Below are 19,045 nucleotides of genomic sequence, written 5' to 3' on the forward strand. Positions count from 1 at the left end.
CTTTGCCGCTGAGCTAAATCCCCAGCCCCGTGTTTGAAATTTTGAAAGCTTAGTAAACAAAAAATTTTAAAGCCAGTTATGAAAAAGTAGAAAAACTGGATCAAGTTACTGACAGGAACAAGTAAGTTTTCTTTCTCTTAAGGGTAAAAAAAGTACATTTTCAGCAGACTTCAGAGCCTTTAAATAACCTTCATTTAGCAGTATTACTGTACTTGTTTCACTGTACTGAACACGGCTGAAAACCCTCTGTTTCCTTGTATCAGATATCTTGGTCTAAAATGGCACATGCTAAGGTCACGAGGTCTTCCAGCTGTAAACCACAGTCTGTGTTTTCAGACCAAAGCTTGGAAAGGCTCTGGGTGAGCAGGCGTAGCTACACTTCCACCTGTGGTTCCGCTACTCCTAATTACTGTTCTCATTGGAAGGCATTCAGTCCTGTGTTCTCTCGAGCTGCCTGGGCTTACTCGCCTTTGTCAGTAGGTTTCCGCCTCCTGGGCCGGCCAGTCAGGGCTGCCAGGCAGGGGCCACTGAGTGGACTCCTGGGAGTGGCGTCTCGGCCCCGTGTGCGCTCAGGAGTGCGGTGGTCGTGGCTGCAGTCAGTGTCTTCAGGTACGGGTGAGAAGCGAGAACGTAGAGTGAGAACTCTACACAGTGAGAAGCGTGCGTAGCAGCTCCAGGTCTGATGGTACCAGGGCTTATTTGGATCGAAATCCTTTCCTCCTGTGGCCACTTTTTAAAGATTATGCGAACCCTTCGTGAAACCTGGATGCTGTCCATCTAAAGGACATCTTTTAACATAAAAGGAGCGGGCACAGCTGTCCTTAACGTTATTCCAGGATACATGTCGTACAACCAAAATAGGTGACATTGGCTACCTTTTATTATGATAATGAGCCAACGGGCAAATGTGTCCAGCCTCCAGGCTGTGGGCCACTTGACTTATTTTTTTAATACTATAAAAAATATTTTTAAGATGAAGGAAGCTTTATAACCTGCATACATTCATCATATTATATATTTTATATGCAGCCCAAGACAGTTCCTCTTCATGGAGTGTGTCCCAGACAAGCCGACAGTTCGGGCGCTTCTGTGTGCATTAAATACTGGAATCCTTGTACGCCAGGTCTCAAATAGGGATCATAATTACTGTCATTTTGTGGATGGGAAGCAGACACCCGGAAGTTAATTGATCTGTCTGCTGTTGAGCTTCGCAGTAGAGTGCTGGGCAGGAAGAGGCGGAGCCGCCTGGGGTGATGAGCATGTCAGTTGGACGCTGCTCTGGCTCCTCGCTGCCTGGTGGAGCTGTGTACAGTGATGGCCGTGCCTCCCACCCAGATGACAGCCGCTGGACCCTGCGGCTCTGACGCTTGAATGTGGCTACACAGTGTCAGCGAGAAGCCGGACGTTTAATTTTGTTTCATTTTAGTAGATTAAATTTAAAGGAAGCTTTGTGAGGTTACGGCTACTGAACTGGGTGATGCAGCTCTAGAATAATGTCCTTCCTCCAGAAGCTCTGGCTTAGGACCAACTTCTGAGACAGAAACATCCAGATCACAGCGACTTGACACCCATGGAAGGGGCGCTGCCCGGTGGGCCACTGTGCCTCCCCTTTCCCTCTGCCCAGACGCCTCTGTCCTGGCCGCCAGTCCCCAGACGCCAACACGCATCTGTCCCTGTCCCTCCACGCCCCTCACCCGGGCCGTGTCCCGATCGCTTAGCTCCGGTGTCCCCTCCTGAAAGTCCCATGTCCATTGTCTCATGGACATTCCTTCCAGTCGTTTAGCTTCATCGTTAGCTTTCCTATATTTTTGGAAAAATACAACACAGATTGGGGAGCCATTTGGAGTCTGTTTGGAGGATTTTGTCCCATTGAGCCACCTTTACTTTGTCTCCCTTGCACTACAAGATTTTGCTTTTGAAAGTGTATAAGAAAAATGATTGAATGTTTTAAGTTAGACTGTTAGAGAGTTAGAATATTTTTCCTCACTCGGGGTCAGGAAGTATAAAATACTGTTCCCCTCACTCCACAGACAGTGCCCGCTGGGCATTTGAAGCTGTAGACGTGTGTTGAGAGTGTGACTTGGGCTTTGGATCTGCTTTTCAACTCGTAAAAATAACCCTAGCTTTGGGAGATGTGGGGGAAGATGATTTTTGTTTTCCCCGAGGAGCCACATTAGACTTAATTCTTACTGCCTGGAGCTCACCCGGCCCCAAGCCCTGCTCCTCGCTGGCGTTCATGCCAACAATGTGCTTTTAACAGGAGCGCCTCGCAGCAGTAAATCAGGAAACTAGTTTTTGCATGAACCACTTGAAACAGGTTTCAGGCTTCCGGCATGGTTTTCAAAGCAAGCTTTTCTAACCAATTATTGGGATGGCTTTAGGTTAATGTGAGAAAATTAACTTGAGTAAACAACACGCTTTTTTCTCCAGGGTGCACATCCAACTTCATATTTTTAAAGGTATCTAATTTTTGAAAACTATTTTCATCCCTATGAAGAAAGTCACCAAAAATATGTCATTTGCAAACATAAAAAAGATTCATTTCTGCCACTTAATTATGGTGGCATTCACTTTATTTAAGTTTAATTATACCCGATCGAGCCCAGGGATGCTTGGCAGATACGAACAAGCTCTCACTTGTCATTTTTCTTCTCAAAAACCCTCCACCACAGATTTTCATAAACTGAAAGTTGGGGAAATACCACTTTGGTGGTGTTTTATTAAAGGAAATTATACCGTTGATTTCTAAGCACTGGCCACATGAATCTAATTTGTCGTTTCCGTTTACATACCCTAGATTTCCTCCACAAGCAACTTCTTCCCAGTTCAAAGATGGAATTTAACTTGTAAAGTTCAAAGAACCAAGGTGACTGACTTACTGACCGTACTGATAAATAGCACGTTAGGCTGAGGCCCCAGTGGTGGCTGCGGGGCTTGAGGGTCTGTGAGCCCCCTCCCTGTGATCTGCGGAGCTGTTCCTCCATGTGTTGCTGGGAATGGCCTGTGTTTTTATCGAGTGTTGGATTTTAGCAGAGAGGAGATTGGGGCACTGTTGACTTTGAGTCATTTTGCTGTTGGAGAGCCACCAAATGTGGCTCCAAAATTTTGGGCGGAGTGACAGGGCTACTGCTGCCGCCGACCGTGGCAGAAGCAGTGCGGCTGGACCCAGAACCAAGATAAGGAAGACTGCCGGCCCACCCCACCCAGGTCCCACCCACCCACTGCCCACAGCCAGGAGGACCGTTCGGCCCGACCCAGGGGAAATCACTGCTGCAGCTTTTCCAGGTTTTTGCTCCTTGGAATTAAAAATCCAAACAGTCTTTAGGAAATACTGCCTTAAATGATACTTGTGCATCCATTTGTTTATCCAGCAGGCATTATTTCTTCCTTGCTGGCCCAGTGTGCACCAGGTTAGCAGACAGACTTCAGGGCACGGGATGGAGAAGACATCAGGTTATTTTAAAGCCCAGGTGCAGTTCTACTGTAGTTCTTAATGAGAGACCATGCTGCCTAAAAGTCCAGCCCCAGGCCAGGGCGGACAGTTCTGCCCCCGCCTCCCCGCCCCCACATATATTCCTCCAGATAAAATGATGGGAAGTGAACTCTAATGCAACCTGGAAGATGCCAAAGAAAACCCAGCGCTGGACAGTAAAGCAACTTAGGACCGTTGCCGTAAGCTCACCTGGCGAAACAGTATTCTCCGAGACAGGCCAGCGGGACGAGACACCTGGTGGGAGCTGTGGAGGGCGAAGGCCCTGATCACACAAGGAGGACGGCCAGCTGCGGAGGCTGGGGCTTCCGGCTAAATCAGCTTTGCAGGACTGTGAGCACCCAGACTGCAGAGGGCGGGACCCGTCAGACAGGCGGCTCAGAGGAGCCCTTGAGAGTTTGGCCGGGAGGACTGAGCCCAAACGTAGCGTATTCCCATGCTTGTTCGCCCACTTGGCTGCCGGCTGCCAAAAAACGACACCCCTGGAGAAATTACCCCTTTCTACCCAAACTTGTGTGTGCTGGGGGAAGGCTGCAGGAAGGACGCGCAGCTGTTTTCAGTAGATGAACAGCTAGACCGCGGGATCATTGCAAACGCAGGCCGGCCGTGTGGACTCAGATTTGCTCTCGGTCCGGCACTCGGGCAATGGTGAGGAGACAGCGGGAGTAAACTCAGCTGCACCTCTACGGGGGAGCACTGTGTTCACCGACGGGCGCAGGGAGCGGACAAAATAAAAAAGGCCGCAGGGCAGAGCTTTTAGGGGTGCGCAGCATGCACACGGCGGCACGGGCACCGAGGTGTTTCTGGCAGCTGACCCCACAGCCTGGTGCAGTGTTTGCCTCTGCAGAGGAGCAGGAGGGGAACAGAGAAGGCGACGAAAGAGACGCTATTTAATTTTTAAGAATCTTGTGTGCGTACTGATTTTCAATATGTAAACTGCTAAAAAGAAAAATGAAAAGAAGTGGTCTGTAGCCAGAGAGGCCGTGTGCGCTGTGTCCGTCTCGGCCAACCCTTGGCGGTGTGCTCATAGCCGCCCCTTTTCTCTTAGCGCTTCCTTCGAGAACTTAATGGGGAGACTGCAAGGCACTCTAACCAGCCGCTTTTACTGAATGAAGGAAGATCAAGGCCGACATTTATATGGGGAGGTGTTTAATACGTGCTGTTTAGTTTACAGCCTGGGTTAGAAAGAATTAGAGAATCTCTGTGTTTATGGTGCGTTAGAAGTAAGACGATCACCTCAAAAAGTGCTGCCATAGACACTGTCCTGTAATTTAAGTCCTTGGAAGTGAACTCTCTGAACTTCTAGTTAATTCAGGGTTTCCAGTTAATTCAACGTGTGGAATGGTCACCTCATTAATCTCTTAGACTGTCATGAACTGCAAGCTCTTTTTACAGGCTTAAAAATATTAGACTGATTTTCTAATTCTATCTTTTTGAAAATGGCAGACACTTTAGAAAAATATATTTCAGATAAAGTTCTCCCAAATAAGCAATCTCTATAAGAGTTCCCAGGAGAGAGTGTATCACACATGCTCAGTAAATTGTTTTATTTTGTGAATAGTACTAATTGCAAGCTTTATCTCTCCTCAGCTCATCTCAGCAAAAATTACTATTGCTGCCACCAAAACACGTACACTCTAGGCAGACATAGGAAGTTGATACCAGATAAAGGCAGCAAAAATGAGGCACCGAGGGTGTGGTTTTGTTTGTTTTCCATAGATGACTTAGTCCAGTGTAAAATGGACAAAAAAGTTTTATGAGATGCTCATCCTACAAAATATGAAGTGTATGAACGACGAAGCATGCTAGAGGGTAAAAGCACCTCGGCCCACGTGGGTCACACGCAACACAAACTCCAGGATTCAGTGAGGAATCACAGAGTAAGCACAAAACCACCCCTCCCCTGCGCTGTAAGGTTTTTCTTTCTTTCTTTTTTTTTTTCCAAAAGAAAGACGTCAAACTGTTGATTGTTAGGTTTATGTCTGTGGGATCAGAGAAAGGAGGCCATCAAACTCCTGTTGATACTTACTGTAAGTTTGCGTCTAGTCGGATGCACACCTAGTTCCCTATGGAGGGAGAAAGTGGATTGTTGGAGACCGGGACTCATCAGGGGCCGGGAGTGCGTGTGGACGCCCTGGCTGGGGCCACAAACCAGCAGAGCAGCCTGTGTAGACGTGGGGTCCCGGGTATTTGTGTGACAGCACCGTGTAGCAGGTGATTCGGGGCTTATGTTCAGTTACACCGCGTGTGCCATTTAAACGTGCTTTTAGTCAAAACATTGCAGTTCATCTTAGCTGCTTTGTATTCAGTGAAAGTGTTGAAGCTGGACACCGGTGTGCTTTCAGTAACCCACCCGGAAGAAACTGGAGTCCGGAGATCCCCACGTTCCCGAAGGAAGCCTCCCCCCACTTGAATCAGGAAAGCTGTTCATTAGTTTGTAGAAAGTCCACAATCATAGCAGTTATAGGTATAATTTATGTAGTGAGTGCCCACTCTGTACTTGAGTTAGAGTTTATATGTTTACCTATTTCTTCAAAACAACCCCGTAGGGCAGCATTGTTGTTATACCCACCTCACAGATGAAAAGACTGAGGATTAGAGTTCCAAAACAACCTAGCGAACAGTGGCGCAGTGAGCGTGCACGCACATATGCCTTTGGATCCAGTACAGGAAAACACACACACACACACACACACACACACACACCGTATTAACCTAGCCTGAGACAAACTTGAGCCGTGATTATTGCAGGGGATTGCTCCTCTTCTCCTGTGTCCCCTTCTCCCTTTCTCTCTGCTTTCCCGTCTTTTATTTCTCTTCCTTTTCTCCGTTCCTTCTTTGCAGTGTTTCAGCCCGTACACAAGTCTCTTACAACCCAGGCTGCCTGGATCAAAGCAAGATTTTGAAGCTCTCTGCTCCCGCCCAGGCTTTGTCGAGGATGCTTAGCAGGGAACAATGCCGTGCCCGCCTCAAGGTCACGCGCCTGCACTCTGCTCCCGGGAGGCGGCCTTCTGTGCTCCCAGAAAAGCCCTGTGTGCTCTGCCCCGCGAGCACAAGCACACATGTCCCTGCACAGCCACGGGGGCCGCGCACAGGGCGGGAGGGCGGGAAAGCGGGAGCGCGGCCCCGCGGAGACTGCGCGGGTCCAAGGACGTTCTTCTGAACGTGGGTCTACACCGCTTTCTTGATTATGAGGGTATTGGTCACATTTGCAAAAATTAAATTATTACAGAATTATAAAGAAAATGAAAAACACCTCATAATTCTACTCACAGCCAAGAGGTCATCTCTGACCACAATTTTAAAGAAATGCTAATTTGTGAATTCTTCAGCGCGCTCTCTCTGTCTCTGTCTCTCCGTCTCTCCCTCCCTCCCTCTCTGTCTACTGTCTGTGCCTTTGGCTTGGAATTTGTGTAGCTGGAGTGCTCAGCACTGAGAGGGTGGTGACCTTGTACTGTTTTTCTCCTGGAATCTTTGTGAGGCTTTTTAGACATGCCTTTGAAAGACAGGCAGAATAGTTCAACCGAGAGGAAGGAGAAGGCGCCCCTAATCTATAGTGTGAATGAGTTAATTAGTAAGATACCTAGGCCGAAGTGATTACTCATTATCCCTTACTGAGCAGTTTACTGAGTACAGGCAGTACTACCCTTTGTGTGGGTTTTGATTTAATTTTTGGCCAGGAAGTACTGCTCTGTTGATTTTGAATGTAAATATGAATGAAGAAATTAAAATACATAAATCTTCTAGGAAAATGGGAATTTTGGACTGGCTGGGACTTGCATTCTGGCATTCAGGGTAAGAGTGTAGAGGCTCTCGGAGATTCCATGCAAGTCCTGCTTCCTGCACCCCCTCTAGCCCGCACTGGTGGGCTTGCTGGTTCTCTTCCTGCAGCTCTTAGATGTATGTCTGTTTATATCACAAAGCACAGGTAACCAGGGTTAGGAGCATGCACCCTGGACACGTCTTCCGGGGTCCATGGAAAGCATGTGCACGAGCACCTGGCTCATATTATTATAGGACGATGGTTATAAAGCCTGGTTGTAAACCCTCACCAAAGCTCCAGCACCCAAAACTGCAGTGGGCATAGTGAGTGTTGCCCTCACTGAGAAGGAGCGTAGCTTGTTGCGGTCATGTGCTTAAAGTCCTTGACACCTAGTTAACACCACCCAAGTTAGGATATTTTTTCATAATTGAAATTCTGTTTGTTTTGATGCTGGGATCTGAAGGAGTGACACAAGGGCTCTCACGTGCTAGGCAAGGTCTCTGCCACTGAGATGTTGTGTCCTTAACCTCCATCACTGAGTTTTTATTTGTTGTAATGAGAAGTCATACACAGATACTTCAGTTTGTACACAGTTTTTAAAATATATACTGAAAACCTAAAAGTTATTTCTAGATTCTTTTGAAATAGTTATTCCACTGATTTTCCAGCTTTCAAATTGGGGGGCAAGTTTTCCGTAAGAGGTAATCAAAAACCAGTATCCTCATACAGTCGATAAGCGTTGATAGGAACCCCAGCAGTTCAGTTCAATAGCGTACATAGTGCATTCTCTAATTTTCAGTCTTTCACAGCCCATTAACAAAAGCATCAGGAAAACTGGGTTAGCACACCGTGAGGCTACAGAGTACACACAGTCAGAACAGGCAACTGCAAAGGACTGGCTTTCCTGCGGAAATAGTTGCACTAAAAACAACATGAGAATAGGATTATTAGTGTGTTTATAATCCGTGGGACCACACTTCTAAGTGTGTTATAACTTACTTTTTAAGCCATCCTAAACACATGACACCATTTTTAGGGCTACATTATAAACCCGTTACATGCTGTGCTGTAAGTGCGTCCATCTTGAACCCACAGAGACGGTCATTGTCCGGTTAAAGGCCAGTTCCCTCACCTGTGCCCGAGAACCCTGCTGTGTTTCCCTGTCCACATCTGGAGATGCTCGAGACCATCAGCACCAGAGAGTTCTGTCTGAACAAGAATTTAGCGTTCTTTTAACAAATACGTGAAAACCTGCCCACTTTCGGGCGATACTGAGTTCGCCAGTATTTCAGGGAGCTCTCTGTTGTGCAGACGTAGGAGGTCTCTTAGCAACTGCCCTGCTTTCTCACAGTACCGCCCCCGCAGTCCGTGCACTTATTTTCTGCCTTGAATCGGTGAACGAGCATCTGAATGTTGCTCTGGCTTCAGCCTCTGAGCGTGCACATGACTGCCTTAATTAGAAAAGAAGAAAGTGCCATAATTCTGCCGTAAGCTAACAATAATGCCACAGTGGGAGTCCGGGAGGCCTTTTCTGATTCACACACTCATGGCTTCTTGAATAAAGTGGATGACTAAGTATGCTTACCGCAGTAAGAGAGATTATTAGCGGTGGAAGACACATTTGAACTTGCTGAAAAGGCCGTCTTTGTGTGGAGGAAGGGTGACGCTCAGTCATTATTAGACCGGCTCTTCGTCTTATCCCAGCAGTCTTTGCTTTTTCACGCTAGCAAAGCCTGAATAGCTTTCTCTCACCATTAATCCCTGCAGGAATGTGGCTTCGGCTACGGGGAGGATGCACAGTGTGTGACGTGTCGGCCGCACCGGTTCAAGGAGGACTGGGGCTTCCAGAAGTGCAAGCCGTGCCTGGACTGCGCGCTGCTGAACCGCTTCCAGAAGGCCAACTGCTCCGTCACCAGCGACGCCGTCTGCGGGGACTGCTTGCCGGGGTGAGTCGGTGACTCCTTCCCCTCCCGTTTTTAGAGACGTTTCTCATTTCCTTTCAAACTAATCGTGCAGTGGTACTAACGCAGAGACTTCGGCAGAGCACTTGTGACTTCTCCTCGCAGCAGACACCCTAGACGTTCTGTGCTCACCCTGTGCCATGCTGGCTACCCACCCCCTGAAGTCAGGCGACGAGGGTGCTAGCAAAGGCGCAGCCCCAGGAGAATTGGGAGTAGAGGGAAAAGGAACGGACAGGCAACCGATGAAAGAGAAGCAAAAGCCAGCGACCCCAGGAAGACGTCCGCGCTCATCAGCAGTCACCGCCCGTTGCCCGCTTCAGCCGATACTCACCAGGCACTGCTCGAGGTCCCCGGGAAAGCTCACCGAATACAGTGGCAGAGATCTCATGTGGAGCTCAGATCCTAACAGGGTTTCTAAAAATAACTCACTAGCAAGTAAGGAAGAAGTCAGTGAGGAAAGATCGATGCAAACTGCTGTGGAAGAGCACACCTGAAAACAGAAAGTGGCGACAGGCCCACAGTTACAGTGTGAAGTTGGAGCTCTGGGCAGGCTGGACTGCAAAGGCGAGGGCTAAGCAAAGACACCAGGTGGTCGAGGCAATTAGGCAGGTACTGGGGGGACAGTGCGGGTGGGGAGCACCGAGGGAGGGCCCCAGGGTGCCCACGAACTTGGTTTGTTTAGGAATCCTCCTGCCTCAGCCTCTCAAGTGCTGGGATTACGGGCATGCACCACCATGCCTGGCTTCTCCTGTTCTATAAGCTGACCTTTTACTTGCTTCGTGGTGTCCTCTGAGGAACAGAAGTTTTAAATTTTGATGAAACCCAGCATCACTGTGTTTTCATTTATTGCACGTGGTTTGGAGTTGGCCGCTTTTTGTGCTGGGTCTACCCTCGGAACTGGGTCTGTGCAGCGGGTCATTCTTGGCTATTCCCTAGCCTGTGTGGAGGGGACGGTGGAAAGGAGGGGGACCCCGGGCGGGGTGGAGTAGGACGAGAAGGCAGGGAGGCCGCAGAGCATCCCTGGGTCGAGGCGGAGGATAGCATAGGCGGTTGGTGGGTGCAGCGGAGTGAAGAGCGGCCTCTGAGCCCAGGTGACTGAGTGGGCGTGGCTGGAGAGAGCGGGGAGCTGAAGCAGAGCAGTTTGAGAACTTAGGGGCAGAGTGTGGAGCCCAGCTTAGTGATCAAAGACTGAAGAGAGAAACCGAAACTTCCAGAGCCAGGCCGGCTGCAGAAGTGAGAAACAGCCATGAACAGAAGTGTTGGAGACGCAGCACACATTCACTGCTTATGATGAGTCAGGCCCAGTATTGTACGTGCGTCGTTATTTTCTATAATTTCAGAGTTTAAAAAATGAAGAAACTGAGCCTTTGGGAGGTTTATGGTTGTTTCAGGCAAGACTGCCCAGCTCGCACTGATGGAGGTTGGAGTCATGCCCAGAAAGTCTAACCCCAGGGTGATCTGAGGCACTGTAGAGCAGGGATTGCTAGATGCCGCAGATGGGGGTTGACCAGACGTCCCAGGAGGACCCCTGCTGAAAGTGGAAGAAGGGAGAGCTCTGGATTTGAGAAGTGAGAACAGAAAGTAGCCTGGTGGAGTAAATAGGCCTTCTGCGGAGACAGCACCTAAGGAGCTGCAGGAAGTAGGCATCTAACATAGAAAAAATTCAATAAGAGGAAACAGCTATGTAGGGGCACTATTGCAGTTCAAATGTGCGTTTTAGAGGGCACCATCAAAGAAGTGAAAGGACAACACAGAGAAAGGAAGAAAATATTGGCAAATCATATATCTGATAAAGGACTGTCTTGCCTAGAATATGTGAAAACCCCTTTGAGCTCAATAATAAAAATACTCCAGGGAACAGCACCTGCCTGGCAAGCACAAGGTTGTGAGTTCAATTCCCAGTACCAAAAAACAAAAAATAAAATTTTATTTTATTTTTTTAAATTTATTTTAAAAATTAAAGAAGGAAAACATTAACAAACAGACATCCATTTACAAAATAGCATAAGAACAATACAAACAACAGAGTTACAGACAAAGTTGTAGGAAATTAACAATGGTTGTTGTATTACACATTGATATCTTCAAAGTGGTTTCTCAGAAAAACAGAGACATGCAAGACTGATCAAATAAATAATCATTAACTGTTCCTTTCTGTAGAGCAATAGAAGATAGTAGTACAACTATGTCAGCCATCCTATATATACATACATACATAATTTCCCCTTCTTTCCCTTCTCCTTTCCCAACCCCAGTTGCCCTTTACTTTTGAGCATTTTCCTTTCATTTCACAACATCTATCACACCTCCTAGTTTTTATTCACTCTTTCAGGTTCTTACACTAGTGAGACAATACGTTGCTTACACGTTCAGGTCTGATTTATTTCACTTATGAGTATGGTCTCTAGTTGTGACCATTTACCTTTAAAAGCCTTGAGTTCAAAAAATAAAATTTTAAAACAAAATAATCCAATTAAAATAAGGGTTTAAATAGATATTCCTCCAAAAAGTATGAACAGCTGACCAAAACAGTGTAAGAAAAGATGTTCAACAGCATTACGCATCGAGGAAATCGAAATCAGAACCAAAGGAAGATGCCACCTCACACCCTTTAGATCCGTAGCCAGAAATACAGACAGTAATGTGTAGGTACGAAAATGGGAACCTGCAAACATGGCTGGTAGGAATCCTGTGTAAAATGGCGTGGCCACATCAGAAACACTTGGATTTCTTCTCAAAAAGCTAAGTATAGAGTTACCACGTGGCCCAGAAGTTCTACTCTTAGACATATAATCAGTAGAACTGAAAATCTATCTCCACACCAAAGCTGTGTGTGCTACTGATGCCCGTAGCAGCATCATACACACGGCCAAAAAGCCGAAATAACGCCGCTGTGCTTTGAATCTATCTGCTCCAAAATTTAGCCATTGCCACTGTAAATGTCAGGGCTTTGAGAGGTAATTAGAGCTGGCCAAGGTGGCTCATGCCTATAATCCCACCACTCAAGGAGGCTGAGGCAGGAGGATTGAAAGTTCAAGCCCATCTGGGGCAATTTAGTGAGACCCTATGACAACATAAAAAATGAAAGTAGAGGGCCAGGGATGTAGCGCAGCGTGAAGGCCTAGGCTTCAGTCCCCAGTACTACAAAGCAAAGGTCCTGTCAGTCCCTCACAGGTCCTACGCATGAGGGGAGGCGTACTTGTGACCTCACGACTCTTTTGTAGTACTGGGGAATGTAATGAAATCTCAATGAGTCTGTTACGAAAAAAACCAGAACATAATGGTCCATACTCAGATACCAGTAAGCTGTCCACAGGTGTGACTACCCAGAGTTTTGACCTTGTCAGACCCAGACAAGGAACACGACCGGAACATGGATGCGTCTCTGTTGCTCCGGTTGCACAGTTCTCTGACCGGCGTGTCTGTGCGTGTCTGCTCTTCATCCGGGGGCGGGAGAGAGTGGTCCCCGGGACACACGCCGCTGAGGTGGGCAGAGCCAAGGACTCGGCTTGCCAGAGGGACTTCCTGGCCCACGGTCACCGCCGGTCCCCCGGAGTTCCTCACCTTTCCCTGGTCCTTGTCCCTGAGCCAGGCTTTCCTTTCTCCAGGGCTAGTTCGTTCTTAACTTAAATACTTAGATGCAGGAAAGCTGTAAACGAATAGAGATCGGAATGATGTTTCACAGTTCATACGATTAGTTTAAAATTACATCCTTTCTGAGCCGGCGTCAGTGTACGAGGCAGGTGATAGTTACAAGGCCTAGGTCTTTACGGAACATTCAAAAAAATACTCTTCCAGCTTGACTGTTTCTGTGAAGAAGGCAGAGCACTGAAACCCACTTTGCACACGGGAAAACTGGAGCAGAAATTAAGCAAAATGACCGTTGCTTCCAGGAAAATGATGCTAAGGTCAGAGGCTGGGGTGGGGAGCCTTGTCCTTTGCAGCGCTGCCCTCGCTGCCTTCTCAACCTCCCCTCGCTCCTGCTCCTCCCAGGGCCCAACCCTGCGGTGGGGCCGGCCAGCTCTGCTTGACCTCCCAGTGTGGCATTTGGAACAACCATGCCCGCGCCTGCTCTGCTAAGGGACAGGAACCCAGCCTGAACGCACAGCTGGCCCCTGCCAGCTCCTCAAGGCTCCATTAGCTGAGGGAGCGCTGGAGCACTTCCTGTATGCTAAGCACTTCCTGCAGAGGAGTTAATCAATTGTCAGAACCACCGCGTGAAGTAGGAAGGGCTGTCATCCCTCTTTGCAAAGGAGGAAACCGATCCTTAGAGTGGATTGACCCCTTGCCCAGGGTTTTCCAGCTTATAAGTGGGGAGCTTCAGCACGCTTCTGATTCCACCTGAGACCCAAGAATTCTGTGCTTCTCACTCTCTCGGGCTCCTGCCTGCACTCCCATCGGGTGAGGTCTGGGCTCGGCCCCAGTGGCTCTTTCTGTCCTGGGCATGTGTTTAGTTCCCAACAAAGCACCATAGCCGTGGATTGCTGAGGAGGGTGCACCAGCCACTGTGAGGCCAAGAGGGTCAGAGAAGCAAACCAGCGATCTTTAACTCACAGATGCCCTGCGGAACATCCGCCCGCGTGACTGAGACCCAGGATGGCGTGCCTGCGTCCTGCACTGCGTGAAGTGCGGTCCCTGTGAACCAGAGCTGGCCTGCCGTGTGGCATCTCCTGGGAGAAATGCTTTCATTGAGGAACCAACGGTCAACAGCAGGGTTTCTCAAAATAGCAGTTTTCAAACACTACTCCTTAGGCTAACTGCTGTTACTTGGATTCAGTTCAGTTCAAAAATTCTCTGTACGTACACTGTCAGAAAAATTTGCATCTATAAGATGTGAACGTATGTGCTGTCTTTCATCCAATAACGATTAAGTAAACTCGGCTGTGGTTTCTTTGGTCTTTCTACATTGTCTCTCTGAAAGCCAGAAGTAAAATTTGACATTCAGCTTTAGAAACCAGTTTAACCAGACACTTTGTATAATGTCCCTGTCCTCCTTTATTTTATTTCATTTTTTAAGATTTGTGACATCACAGTTGGACAGGAAATGGCGTTGTGAATGTTCCAGTGTCCCCAGCCATGGCAGTCTGAACAAAGCAGAGAGGAAGTGAGGGGAGCTCGGTGGTAGCACAGTATGTGCTGGCTCTCCAGGGGCCCTGGGCTTAACCCCCGCATCAGAAATAAGAGGAAGAGGAGGAAAGGAAAAGAAGGAGAAAGAAGAGAGAGGGAAGGGGAGGAGAGGGGAGGGCAGGGGAGGGGAGCGGGAAGGAAGGAAGAAGGGGAGGAGAGCTGAGGAGGGGAGGGGAGGAGGTGCAATAGTTGTTAAAGTCTACAGAGTTATTTTTTTTAATTTTATTTTAAAGGGAAAAAACTAAAAATTTCAAAACAAGATAATAGGAGAGTAACAATGGTTAATACATTGCATATTGTTGTCTTTAAATGAGTTACTCAGCGTACGAGATATAAGCATGTAATTATCCAAACAATATTAGCACAGACCTTTCTTTTCATGAATTATCTTGTGTGTGTGTGTGTGTGTGTGTGTGTGTGTGTGTGTGTGTTTATGTTTTTGCTTTTCCTTTCTTTTCTCCATCCCAGTTTCTCACATCACAGTATCTATTGTACATTTTGGATCTTATTTATTCTTTCAGTTTCTCACACAAAGGAGACAGTACGATCTTTACATATGTGAGTCTGGTTTATATCACTTACGAGTATAGTCTTGAGTTGCATTCATTTACCTATAAAAGTCTCCAGTTTATCCTGTTTTATGACTGAGTAATACTCCATTGTAAAAAAAACCACATCGTTTTTATCCATTCCTCAGTTGAAGGGCATTTAGGTTGTTTCTAAGATTTAGCTATTATAAATTGTGCTGCTATAAACATAGGTGCACATATATCACTATGGCATGATGCTTTTAATTCTGTTGGTAAAATACCCAGCAGGGTGATACCTGGGTTGAGTGAAATTTCCAATCCTAGTTTTTTGAGGAAGCTCCACTCAGATTTCTAAAGTGGTTTCATCAGTCTGCACTCCCACTAGCAGTGGAGAAGAGTTCCTTTTTCCCCACAGCCCCTCCACATTTGTTATGGATTGATTTCTTTCTTTTTTTTTTGGTACCAGAGATTGAACTCAGGACCTTGTGCTCCCCAGGACGTCACTTGTGCTGCTGAGCTATATCCCCGGCCCTTGATTTCTTGGTAATAGCCATTCTTTCCGGGGTGAGATGGAATCTCAGTGCTGTTTTAATTTGCACTTCTCAAATGACCAGTGATGTTGGACATTTTTTCGTATATTTATTTGCCTACAGACTAATTCTAAGTCATATTTTAAAGTTCTACTTTCTGGAAACTCATATTCATGTTGGAGTCTAATGTCGTATGAACTTTAAAAATTAAAAACAATACTTTTGACCATAAGCACTTAGTATTTATCCTGTGCTTTATAATTCTGACTCTAATTTTGCTTTGTACTGGTTGGAAAAGTGAAAATTCTATAACAGTTTTTAAAAAATCCTAGATTCTGCCCATTAGCCGTTGGGGTAAAGAAGGCAGCCCGCCATGTCGTAGGTGCTGTGTATACCCACCGCCATGTCGTAGGTGCTGTGTATACCCGGCCTCGGATGCCGCTTTGAGAGTCACCGCACACAGCCCTGTCTCTGTGCCCAGGAGCTGCGTGGAACTCTGGGAGTTGTGCTCACTCAGCCTTTTCACGGAGTATTTAATGGTTTTTCAAAATGTGGCCTGACGTGCTTGTCTTCTAGCCTCATTCGTGTGAGGGTCCTCAAACTCATCTTATATGTTAATAAACATGTTTTCCTCAAACTCATCTTATATGTTAATAAACATGTTTTTTGTTTATTAGGGAAAATGCAGACCCCAAAATTATTTCACTGCAGGTTAAATTCATTATCTTAAAATAGTAAATTTAAATTTGATTTCTAACACCTCACATTTCTCTAGCACTTTAAAAAGTTTTATAGGATGTATTTCTATATCCTCAGTCTTGCTGTTGAAAAGGATCAACATTATATTTTTCACTGTTTTATGTAAAATGAGTTTCTATGTATAAAAAACACTTAGAGACTTTACCAATATTTTATCAATTATAATTTGTAAGTTTTCTGGCTGAAAGGATAAAAAATAATCATCTGCAGATGTTACAGGCTTGCCAAGGCATATTGTCCTGTTACTTTTACTTTAAAGTTTTATATGCATTTTTCATTGTGGTTAAAAATATGTAAAATTCACCAGGTGGACCATTCTTAAGCATATGCTTCAGTAGTGTTAAATACATTCACGTCATTGTGAAGCAGACCTCGCAGTGTTTCACCTCCCCAAACCCCAGCCATATACTCCTAAACAGGTTCTGCTGCTGCTTTCTGCCAGCCTCTCCTTGTATGAATTGGATCCTCTGAACACCACAGATAGATGGAATTGTACAACATCTGTCCATTGGTGGCTGGCTTATTCCACTTAGTGTAATGTCCTCAAGGTTCATCCATGTTTATTCTGTGATAGGGTAACTTCCTTTGTAAAGTTTAGTAATATTCCTTAACCTGTCTACCACATTCTGTTTAAGCACTTAGCTGTCAGGGGACATTTAGGTTCCTTTCATCTCTTGACTATTGTGAATAGAGCTGTAAGGAACTGGAGAGTGTAAATACCGCTCCAAGATCCTGCTGTGGATTTTTTCTGTGTATACCCAGAGGTGGGCTTGCTGAATTATATGATAGTTTATTTTTAATGTTGAGGGAACGTCATGTTTTCCATAGTAGCTAATCCCAGCCACTATGTATGTAATTCCAGTCCCTGCGCCCTCTTCAACATTCATTTCCTTAGTTCTCACTGTTATTTTGCTTTGCTTTCTGATAGCAGCCATCCTCTTTTTCTTTTCTGGGTTTTTTTCTGGTACCGGGAATCGAACTCATGACCTCGCGCTTGCCAGGCAGGTGCTGTGCCGCTGAGCTAAATCCCCAGCCCCATAGCAGCCATCCTAATGGTTGCACAGTGATGTATCTCAGGGTGGTTTCGATTTAGAGTTCCCTGATGGTTAGTTACGTTGTCTGTTGTCATACACTTACTGCCCACGTGGATATCATCTTTGCAGAAATGTCCATGTAAGTCCTTCGCCCATTTTGTAATCAAGTTGTTTGATCTATGTTGTTGAACGATAGATCTTTACAGATTTGGGGTGCTAACCTTTTATCAGGTATGTGATTTACAAATACTTTCTCCCATTTCGTAGCTTGTCTTCACTCTGTTGAATTGTCCTCTGATGCACAGAAGTTTTAAAGTCTAATGTAGTCTCATGTGGTAAATTTTTGCATTGTTGCCTGTACTTTTGATGTCATGGCAAAAATACTATTGCCAAATCCAGAGACGCCAGATTCCCCCGTGTTTTCTTCTCAAAGTTCGATAGTTTTAGATCTTACTTTCGGGTTTGTGATTCACTGTGTTGGTCTTTGTATATGCCGTAAGGGTTTTCCTTCACCCTTTTGCTTGCGGCTTTTCCCAGCACTACTTTTGTAAAGAGACTGTGCCTTCCTCAGCCGGTGCTCTTGGCACGTTGTCACAGATCACTGACCACGCATGCCGGGCTTTACGTCTAGGCTTTCGTATTCCGTTGGCCTGCCCCTCTGTCTGTATTCCAGAACCACACCGTTTTGACTGTTGTAGCTTTTTTTTTTCCTTTTGAGACAGGGTCTCGCTATGCAGTTCAGCCTGGTCTTGAACTCATTTTCTAGCCCAGGCTGGCCTCGAACTTGCAGCAGTCCTTCTGCCTCAGCCTCTTCCTGAATGCTGGGATTACAGGCATGCGCCACCACGGCTGGACGGTTGTAGTTTTGCAGTGTGCTTTAAAAGCAGGAAGTGTGAGTCCTCCAATTTTGTCCTTTTTTCTTTTACTTTATAAATTGCAAAAGAATAATTCTTTTCAAAGTCTGATGGAAAGTCACTGTGTCATACATCATTTGGACAGATTTTTCAGGGTCAAATGAAAATAGGTTGAGCCATTACTAAATGTATCTGGGCATTTGAAATAGTTTCAAATGAAAATTTTGCTTCAACCATAAATTACGCTGATTTGCTAGTAAATTGTCTGTTTTCAAAAGATCATTGTCTCTGGCAATTATAGGTGCACCTATTTGACCAGCAGAAATAGCTTTATTTGGACTGAGATGGGGAGACCGAGTAGGACCTAAGATAGTATATTGAGCTAAAGAACAGATCACCTTCGAAAAAGGCAGTCACAGCTCATCAGCCAGATAGACACTACAGTAATCCTTTCTCGCCTCCCACGGCCAGTCGGGGCTGAACAGCAGCATGAGGCTCAGGAAAGGGCGGGTTGGGGGCACGAGTGTTAATTTTCCCTGTACAGCCCAGCAGCTGACGCTAGATACAAGAGCAGGACTGGTGAGACCGGAGGGGAGAGCCCAGGCCCTGTGTTCAGAGTTACTGCGGGAAGAGGAGGAGTGCTTGCCGTGCTCGGGCTGTTGCTGCATCTTTCTGTGAGATATCTTCATTTTCTTCTGCATCTTGTCCATCATCATCCCTAAGCCCACCAGGTTCACAGGAAGCGTGCCGGGGCACCCGGGTGGTGGCTGGGGAGGAGGACAGGGACCTGAAGGTTGATGTCCCAGATGCCCTGGCCGAGGCACAGAAGAGGGCCCTCAAGAGGAGAAGCTCCTGGGGGGCGGGGTCTAGGGGCCAGGAGGAAAGGCTGGACTGACAGGAGGTGGTGCGCAGGATGGTACCTCCGGGGCAGCTGCCGTTGGGAGGACATGGGCCTGGCCCTGGTTGCCCAGCATCAAGATCCACCTGTTCAGGTGTC

General features: G+C 46.6%; 1 protein-coding gene across 1 annotated transcript in view; it reads left to right on the top strand.

Moving 5' to 3' along the window:
* Window positions 1-19,045, top strand: part of Tnfrsf19 (tumor necrosis factor receptor superfamily, member 19) — a gene marked incomplete at its 5' end in the record, with an annotated part of 77,360 nt that overhangs the window by 10,447 nt on the left and 47,868 nt on the right. Inside the window, 1 exon segment of the mRNA XM_013505499.1 lies at window positions 9,021-9,199. Within this exon segment, the coding sequence (XP_013360953.1) occupies window positions 9,021-9,199 (179 nt within the window).

The sequence above is a fragment of the Chinchilla lanigera genome, unplaced genomic scaffold (assembly GCF_000276665.1).
Source record: "Chinchilla lanigera isolate Chin_1 unplaced genomic scaffold, ChiLan1.0 scaffold00096, whole genome shotgun sequence".
Lineage (NCBI taxonomy): Eukaryota > Metazoa > Chordata > Mammalia > Rodentia > Chinchillidae > Chinchilla > Chinchilla lanigera.